Source organism: Barbus barbus (assembly GCF_936440315.1).
Source record: "Barbus barbus genome assembly, chromosome: 3".
Classification (NCBI taxonomy): Eukaryota; Metazoa; Chordata; class Actinopteri; order Cypriniformes; family Cyprinidae; genus Barbus; species Barbus barbus.
In genome coordinates, this window is record NC_136731.1 from 45,312,819 (window position 1) to 45,322,520 (window position 9,702).

General features: G+C 40.7%; 2 protein-coding genes across 4 annotated transcripts in view; both read left to right on the forward strand.

Annotated features, from left to right (window-relative positions):
* The first annotated feature begins 2,978 nt into the window (after positions 1-2,978).
* On the forward strand, positions 2,979-8,786 carry LOC306848483 (polymerase delta-interacting protein 3-like). Of its 3 annotated transcripts, none has more exons than XM_079383059.1 (10): positions 2,979-3,112; positions 4,369-4,478; positions 4,555-4,925; positions 5,011-5,070; positions 5,183-5,275; positions 6,789-6,983; positions 7,283-7,360; positions 7,450-7,579; positions 8,320-8,386; positions 8,469-8,786. In XM_079383059.1, the coding sequence occupies exons 1-10, from the start codon at positions 3,045-3,047 to the stop codon at positions 8,665-8,667; spliced, it is 1,371 nt and encodes a 456-aa protein (XP_079239185.1). In that variant the 5' UTR covers positions 2,979-3,044; the 3' UTR covers positions 8,668-8,786. The 3 variants fall into 3 exon arrangements, with proteins under 3 accessions (XP_079239185.1, XP_079239186.1, XP_079239187.1); XM_079383060.1 differs by having other exon boundaries at positions 2,995-3,112; positions 5,014-5,070; positions 8,469-8,785; XM_079383061.1 differs by having other exon boundaries at positions 2,995-3,112; positions 4,369-4,463; positions 4,633-4,925; positions 8,469-8,785.
* Positions 8,787-9,547: 761 nt separating this feature from the next.
* The window catches only part of LOC306848227 (ribosomal RNA-processing protein 7 homolog A-like), a 3,349-nt gene continuing 3,194 nt past the window's right edge, over positions 9,548-9,702 (forward strand). The window contains exon 1 of the mRNA XM_079382642.1: positions 9,548-9,632. Coding sequence (XP_079238768.1) covers positions 9,575-9,632 — 58 coding nt within the window. The 5' untranslated portion in view covers positions 9,548-9,574. The remainder of the gene's footprint in view (positions 9,633-9,702) is intronic.

The window sequence follows — 9,702 nt, forward strand, 5'->3', positions numbered from 1 at the left end:
GAGAGTGTTTCTGATGTACTGTCTCTTTAAGTCTGTATTTATACCGTTGACAGTGTTTCTGGTGTACTGTCTCTTTAAGTCTGTATTTATACCGTGTTTAGGGTGTTTCGGGGCAGATCCTGGCTCTGCTCGGCATCTCACTAAGTAGGTGAGTCACCTCGCAGACGGACCTGTGCCCGTTCAAAAATTCTTCTCGCGAGATTATGCGAGGACACAGGCGTCACCCCGCGTCGTTATTTTCCTTACTCATCAGTTTAAGGCATGAAGAGCAGAGTTCCGCTCGCGCTCCTGGTCCCGCGCGCCCGGCTGCTCCGCGACGGTGAGGCGCTTCAGTCTCCCAGCGGGGGTCCGATCAGACCCAGCACACACACACACACACACACACACCAGAGTGTGAGAACACTTCAGAGTGTGTGGGACCAGAAACAGATGAATTTGTGGCTCATGCGGGGTCTTCGACCGGTGCATTGTGGGATAGGCCGTGACGTCACCGCGTCGCTCTCTCATAAAGCTGCAGGTAAAGTTATTAATTATTAATGTGATTTACTCATGGAGACTGCATACATCTTTTTGTAACTTGTGGAAGAATCCGCGTATTTTATTATTGAATATCTCACACTTAAATTTATAAAATTAAAAATTCTGTTCTCTGGTAAATTTTCTGTATAAAAATAATAGTTTGTAGCAAAATTTGGTGATTAATGTGATAATTATGTTTGGGAAATACTATATGCACAAACAAAAATGGTCTAATAATAAGCCTAACATTATATGATTTAAAATACATTGAAGCTTTAAAAGATCTAAGAAATAAAAAGGATGAATGTAATTGATAATAGTTTAAAACACAGTGATCCTCTCTATATTATTCTTTCATTTGTTTGTTTGTTTGTTTGTTGTTATGAAATGTAAATGTATTTTGTTATGTAGTTCCAATTTATTTAAGAGACATTTACTTTACAAATAAATAAATAAATGAAATAAAACCTGCTTGTTTGGTTTAGATTGCTTTCATCATTCCTATCATAGACATATATATATGTGTGTTTAATATATATATATATAATAACGCATTACAAGTAACGGCAGTTACCGAATCAGATTACTGTTTTTAAGTAACTAGTAAGTAACGCATTACTGTGTAATTCACAAGAAGATATCTGAGGTGATGTATTGACTGACAGAGCGCTGTGTGAACATGTTACTGTAGTTCTAGACTAAATCTGAAAACATGTTACTGTAGTTCTAGACTAAATCTGAAACATGTTACTGTAGTTCTAGACTAAATCTGAAAACATGTTACTGTAGTTCTAGACTAAATCTGAAACATGTTACTGTAGTTCTAGACTAAATCTGAAAACATGTTACTGTAGCTCTAGACTAAATCTGAAACATGTTACTGTAGTTCTAGACTAAATCTGAAAACATGTTACTGTAGCTCTAGACTAAATCTGAAACATGTTACTGTAGTTCTAGACTAAATCTGAAAACATGTTACTGTAGTTCTAGACTAAATCTGAAAACATGTTACTGTAGCTCTAGACTAAATCTGAAACATGTTACTGTAGTTCTAGACTAAATCTGAAAACATGTTACTGTAGTTCTAGACTAAATCTGAAAACATGTTACTGTAGCTCTAGACTAAATCTGAAACATGTTACTGTAGTTCTAGACTAAATCTGAAAACATGTTACTGTAGTTCTAGACTAAATCTGAAACATGTTACTGTAGTTCTAAACTAAATCTGAAACATGTTACTGTAGTTCTAGACTAAATCTGAAAACATGTTACTGTAGTTCTAGACTAAATCTGAAAACATGTTACTGTAGTTCTAGACTAAATCTGAAACATGTTACTGTAGTTCTAGACTAAATCTGAAAACATGTTACTGTAGTTCTAGACTAAATCTGAAAACATGTTACTGTAGTTCTAGACTAAATCTGAAACATGTTACTGTAGTTCTAGACTAAATCTGAAACATGTTACTGTAGTTCTAGACTAAATCTGAAACATGTTACTGTAGTTCTAGACTAAATCTGAAACATGTTACTGTAGCTCTAGACTAAATCTGAAAACATGTTACTGTAGCTCTAGACTAAATCTGAAACATGTTACTGTAGTTCTAGACTAAATCTGAAAACATGTTACTGTAGCTCTAGACTAAATCTGAAAACATGTTACTGTAGCTCTAGACTAAATCTGAAACATGTTACTGTAGTTCTAGACTAAATCTGAAACATGTTACTGTAGTTCTAGACTAAATCTGAAACATGTTACTGTAGTTCTAGACTAAATCTGAAACATGTTACTGTAGCTCTAGACTAAATCTGAAAACATGTTACTGTAGCTCTAGACTAAATCTGAAACATGTTACTGTAGTTCTAGACTAAATCTGAAAACATGTTACTGTAGTTCTAGACTAAATCTGAAAACATGTTACTGTAGCTCTAGACTAAATCTGAAAACATGTTACTATAGTTCTAGACTAAATCTGAAAACATGTTACTGTAGTTCTAGACTAAATCTGAAAACATGGTACTGTAGTTCTAGACTAAATCTGAATCTGCATTAATTCATCCCACTCACAAAAACAGATTTAGTATTCATCAACATGAATTAAAACAGTGAAATACAAACTCAGAATATGATGCAAACTGCTATAATCACATATGTTAAACAACACAAATGTATCTAATCCCATTTTATTAACCGATATCTTTGCTGCTGATGATCCAGTTCAATCATACTAATAAACACTAATGACTTTAGATGAACTAACAATTGTGCTTCATTGTGTTTTATTGCTGAAGAGTGTTGAACCCTCTTCTCCCGCGGTCTTCTACTCAAAAGTATGTACTTGTTCTTCACTAAACAGTATATTCTCTCAGGGCACAGTATCAGTAGGGAATTGGGACGCAGCAAGGAATTAGTTCCGCGTGTATTTTGACCCTCTCCGCTCTCCGTCACGCACCGCTTCGCCCCGCCCATATGTACGTAACGCGCGTGCGTACTGCGCTCCCCACAGAATCCACACCAGCGCAGATATGGCGGATCTCTCTCTGGATGAAGTGATTCGTCGCCGCAGTTTTAACTCTAGAGGAGTCAGTAAGAGGTAAATCTGTTCGGATTCTTCGAGCGGCATTGATTTAAACCGCCGGGGCGTTCTAGCGTTATTCTGTCGTTATAAACTTGGTCGTGTAGCTCCTGGTGCTGAGCGCGAGGTCCCGCCTTCTCTCGCCGCTGATTGGTTGATACGGCCGTTTGGGTCGCGCGCAGCGCTTACGCTCGCCTTCTCATTGGCTGACGCGTGTGATCCGTGGCGTCCTGCGCGTTTCTGCTCGCGGCTGCTTTTACAAACAAACCTCGTATATTACATTAATTTAATTTCTGCGTGTTTTCACATGATCTCCACGCACTAGAGCTGTTAGTTATTAACAGCAGAGCTCCTGCAGGCATTGATCGATGTATCTCTCTGTTAATCAGGCTCTGTCTATTCTACAGAAACAATAAATAATCATCATTTAATTACACGGGTTATATTCATATATTAAGATTTTGCTTACATCTACACTGTAAATATATATTTTCTTGAATTTTTTCAGAGGTAAATCAATAATAACATTTTAAACAATATTTGAAGTGTAATTTGTTGTATTTTGGTAAAAGGTAAAACATTGATTATCCTGATTTCAAAGTTAAGAGTTCCAAACTCTCATAAAGTCTTAGTTGATAATTGAGTGATCTTTCTTCTTGATCAAGCACAGTTTCAGTAGTGACCGCATCAGAGTTTAGCTGGCATTCTGAAGCACTACTGCTGTGCTGAAATGAGCTTATTTCCCTCAAACACTGTTTCTGAAGCTATGCTCATCAGCTCGTGTTAGCTGGCACACTTCTGACCAGTGGAACACACATGAAGACTGAATGTTACCGAGTATCTCCCAGAAAACTGCCTAATTGCAGAAACAGGCGTTTGGTAATCCACACAGATTTTCTGATTTCTCTCTTGGTTTTATTGTGAAAAGTTCTCAGTGTTTTCTGTACCGCACTGAACCACTATTTATTTAATGAAATATACACACTTTAATAAATATACTCTTAATTATCACCTTCATTTCTTAAATGACAAGACCTGATTTATTTAGTTACTTCAGTGGAAAATCATCAAATGATGAACTGTAACGCAGGGAATTCTGGGAATCCCAATTTACTGTAAATTATGCATTATTTCACTTCTAAAAACAGTATGCAGTTTATCGTGTATAGTATCAGCATGAATACATCTAAATGAGTATAAAGGAAAATAAAGTTCATTTTAATTCCAGTTCTGTTGGTCATTGGTTTGTGTCTCTGCTGTTGTCCGTCCCACAGGCCCATATATGGCAGAGGGGCGGGGCCAGTGGGCAGGACCTTCGATGCCCGTCAGATGATTGGCAGCGGTGATGTCAGACAGCGGCTGGGAGTGGGCGGAGCTACAGGAGGTAAGCGCCCTGAGATTGGCGCTAGCTCTGGTTTATTCCGGGCTCTGTCGTGTTGTTCATCGCTCTGTGCGTGCAGCGTTTCAGGTGAAGGATGCACGAGAGAAGCTGGGACAGAAGGACGCTCGGTTCCGGATCCGGGGTGGAGGGGGCGGAGCCGGAGCCGTTCAGGACGCCCGACAGCTGATAAACTCGCGCAAACAGCAGCAGACTCCGCCTCCGAGCGCCACGCCCTCCAAACCCACAGGTATCCCTCACATCCAGATCCACAACACCGGTCCCGCCTCCGCCGGGCCCTGGCCCCAGAGCGCCAGGATGGGCGTGGCCCTTCAGCCGGGGGGCGGGATCACAAAAGTAGTGGATGCGCGTGATAGGCTGAGCTTAAAGAGGAGCATCCCGACGGCGTCCAATCAGAGCGCAGCGTCTCTGAAGATCACCAAAACCATCCAGGTGAACAAAGGAGCGATGATTATTATTATATGACTCTGACTCTGAACACCAGTGACACTGTGTGTGTGCGTGTGTGTGTGTACAGCAGAGGCCTGTGGGAATGACCAGCGGGATCCGCATCAATGTTCCCAGTGGAGCCGCTTCAGTGAGACACTTTCATAATCAGCAGTGCTTTCAGATAACACACTATTGATCCATTAATGAATCTATTAGTAATGAGTGTCCATAACTGAACATCCCATAATGTCTGACTGTAGGTCATGTCTGCTGCTTCTGCTGATGAAGATGATGGAGCTCTGATTCCCAACAAACAGATGAAGATCACTACAGCCAACTACCTGCAGACACGAGTGAGAATCACACACACATTTACATAAAGCATCCATATTTGTCATATTTGCTCATGTTGATTAGAGTATTAAAAACTTAAAGTATTGAATTAAGGTACATTTAGAACTAATACAAACGTGCAATTAAGTTGCAATTATTCATGCGCTAACTCATCACAATCATGAGATTTAAATAATGTAATGGATTGACAGCCCTAATTAAAGGAAAAGGAAAAGAGGCAGTGGTGTTTGAGATCATATTTCGTCGTATTGTAAATATACATTGAGAAACGGCATGAGCAACATGAAATGAGCAACACTCAGAACCAAGTTGAACATGTAAGGTCCACACATCTGGCCCAAAGAAGGTATCCAATGGTGGCTGAAGGTTTCCTGCGTGTTCGGTCTTTTCAATGCGCAAAGTTCTTCAGTTTAAGTTCAACTCTAATCTGACTCCATTTTATTATGACCTCGTATTTAGGTTGAAATGCAAATTGATTGCTTGTCCATTTCTAATTAGTATTCTTCTGATATTTGATTATTCTGGTTAACTCTTGACTTTATATTTACTTGTTCATCGGGGTGCTCGTGCCACTAACAAGGATACAACGTAATCTACTAGAGTCAATAATTACAGAGTAAAACAGAATAAGATCAAATGTGACAATTTATTCTCAGTCAGGTAAATACTGTACAATCATATCAATACAAAACATTGAATTCTCAAAGATGAATCTACGAGTAAAAGATGCATACCTGACTTTATAGAAATACATAGTGTGAGTATAGAGACACACCACACTACGGGCTTCTGGCTACAGAATCGCCCTGATCCTTTTGCAACATTTCCTTAAGTACTTCAGACCAAGACCAACACCCCCGAGATGGAGACAGGAACTAACAATTGTAATTTGCTTTGATCGAGTCGAGTTAACACCTTTTGGGACAGAATGTAATTTGCATGAAAACCACTGGGAACTGACCCACCCTCTAGTGTGCAATACATCTCTAAACTCTTAGGATCTGTATTATCTTTTAGTTTACTTCTTATAAGAATGAGACCATTGTACCAGCCGCCCTGAGACAATTCAAATGATACCAAACATGACTATAAATAACACTTGCATTAATGCAGAACATTATATTCTACTATGGACCATTCTGAGTGAGCTGAGTGAGTGAAGGGTGGGTGAGGGGGAAGAGGGGATGAAAAGGAGCTGATGCATATGTGAGAGAGGCATTTTCCCACATTTTCTCTCAGTGGGATGTGGAGACAGATGTCTGTATGTTAATGCACTGTGTGTGTGTTGTCCATCTCAGAAGTTCAAAGTGTCTGAGGTTCTGTAATTCTTACAAACAGTTTTAGTAGGGCCCATCTTAATTTGAGCATTTTGTTGAGGATGTCATCTGGTCCACTTGCTTTTTTGTATTTTTGGGCCTGGATTTTATCAGTCAGTTCATTTTCTGTAATGTTGTAGTCTAATGGGTTTTGATATTTAACAGTTGTATGTTTTCTCTCTCTCTCTGTCTGTAGGCGGGGCCCATCTCTCTCGAGACTCCCATCACTAAAGTGGTGAAGAACGACTCTTACACCCCTCCTTCAGTCTCAGTGCCGCCCGCTCGCCCCGCTCGTCCCCCCACACAGAGCCTACAGCCCGTCTGCAGAACCACCGTCAGCACACAACAGACCAGCGGAGACCCCAGCGGCCCCACACTCACACCTGCACAGGTACACACACACACACACACACACAACAGACCAGCGGAGACCCCAGCGGCCCCACACTCACACCTGCACAGGTACACACACACACAAGACCAGCGGACACTCACACTCTATTACATTCACAAGTCATCTAAAATACCAGAAAATACAACATTATCAGTCATTATCAGCACTACAAACATGTGTTTAGCTCCTCTCACTCCACAACACATCCTTTAAATTCATCAGGCCTGTACAGCTAACCACTTTCTCTCTCTCTCTCTTTGTGTGTGTGTGTGTGTGTGTGTGTGTGTGTGTATCAGCCTGTCTTCAGTCCTCTGGAGGGCACAAAGATCACGGTCAACAACCTTCATCCTCGAGTGACGGAGGAGGATATAGTGGTGAGTTCAGGCCTGCGGCTCGTCACACAGCTCGTCGACTCTGTGTGTGTGTGTGTGTGTGTGTGTTTAATCTGTGTGTGTGTGTGCAGGAGCTGTTCTGTGTGTGCGGAGCGCTGAAGCGGGCGCGGCTGGTGAAGGTGGGCGTAGCCGAGGTGGTGTTTGTGCGCAAGGAGGATGCAGTCAACGCCTACAGGAAGTACAACAACCGCTGCCTGGACGGTGAGACACACACACACACCCATCCATTCCTCCACAGTTGAACTGAGTGCTCAGTGAAATTGCTGTAAATACAGAGTGATAAGAAACTAAATCAAACCTGCTTGAAAGCCCTGAAACACAACTGTAGCTGTTTAACACAGCTTTAACTAAACGGCAAAACAGCCAGATTTATTAGACATCTGAACAAATGCTCTCTAATCGCTCTTGTGGTACTTTAAGGTCATGGGCAGCACTGTATGTTCTGTGTAGCCTGTGTTTTGTCAGAAGATGCACAGTTCTTCTGTAGCTTTATAGTATTTTTGTTTACACAATTTTGCAAAATCAATACAATACTGGATCTAATATACCACAATATTGACTTCTGGTTGAATTATTGTAAATAAATATCACATTTGTTCAGAAAATGCTGGGAAAACACTTTGTGACCCTAGAAGAGGGTCTTAAAAAAAACAACACATTTTAGAGAAGACAAAAAAATCACTCTCTGACTTTCAAAGCTGCTACACACAGTAGCTACGACTTTCTACTTCCAAGACCTTGATAGAAATGTAGTGGAGTGAAAAGTACCATACTCGATATTGTTTCGTGAAAATGAGAGTCGATCATAATCGAGATATCAATATATTTTTTTAACCCAGCCCTGTTGATTACTGTCCCCCTCTGCCTGCATCAGTGACACTGATCCACTGGTCTCTCTCTCTCCGTGTGTGTGTGTGTGTGTGTGTGTGTGTGTGTTCCAGGTCAGCCGATGAAGTGTAATCTGCACATGCAGGGCAGCGTGATCACGTCAGAGCAGCCCATCCTCCTGTGAGTCGCTCCTCCATCTGTGTGGTGATGATGATGATGATGATGATGATGATGAAGGTGACTCTCTCTCGCTCTCTCTCAGGAGGCTGAGTGACTCGCCCGGCGCAGCAGCAGCGGTGCAGAAGGACTCCTCGTCTCGCTCCGGCTCCAGGACGTCTTCAGGGCCGGAGGTGGATCCTCAGACCATCCTGAAGGCTCTGTTCAAATCGTCCGGTCAGAGCGGCTCCGGCGGGGCAGAGACGAGCGGCTCTCACTCCACCGCCTTCCGCATCAAGATCTGACCCCTGCTTCTACGAGCGGAGCTCCTCGTGTTCACACAGCTCCTGCTTCACTTCACTTTTAACGTCTCTCTGACTCCGCTTTCTCTTTTCTTCAGTAAAGATCTTGCTTTATAATCAGCTGTGTGTCTCCTTATTCCTCGCATTCCTTCTCGTTGTTTATTTACACTGTCATGAAAAGGGACAGTCAAATATTAAAGATTTCTGTTAGTATTCTATTAAGTTATTCTATTAATTCACTTCACATTTACACTCGTTCACAGGTTTGAAATTGAAACTGATGCATTAAACTAATTATTCTGTTATTTTGATCTTTCTATTCATCTGTGAATCCTGAAAAATACAACACAACTGTGTTCAGCATTGATATTAATCAGAAATGTTTCTTGAGCAGTAAATCAGTATATTAGAATGATATCTGAAGGATCAGGTGACACTGAAGACTATTTATCACAGAAATAATATACAGTTTAACAGATATTCACATAGAAAACAGCTGTTTTAAATCGTAATATTTTATTTTACTGTGGTTTTGATCAAATAAATGCAGTTTTGTTGAGCAGAAGAGACTCAAAAACATCACAAACACAGATTAAAGTAAAATACAAACAAGGGATGCTCATGCAGTCTAGAGCAAATATGAAGATTTCCAGAGAATACGACAATCTTTTAATAAAACTAGACAAGACTGAATAAAACACAAGTGGTTTTATTTACTTTAGTTCTTAACAGTCACATTCGCTTTTATTATACAGAAAAACGAATTAGACACTTCTGAATCTGATTATAAAATGTTCAGATGTCGCTCGATTCTTGATTATTCTACTCGTTTGGAGAAACAGTCAGCGTAAGAACTACAGTTCCCAGAAGCCATTGCGTCTCTGCTTCCGGTGACGCGTTTAAACGGTAAATGAAGATGGCGCTGTCCGCAGATCAACACGCGCGCGTCATTCCTGGAGGATTTACTGGTAAAATTAACACTTATTTTCACTTCATTAATATTTAGAAATTGGCAACCTTTATTATAATCGCTCCGGA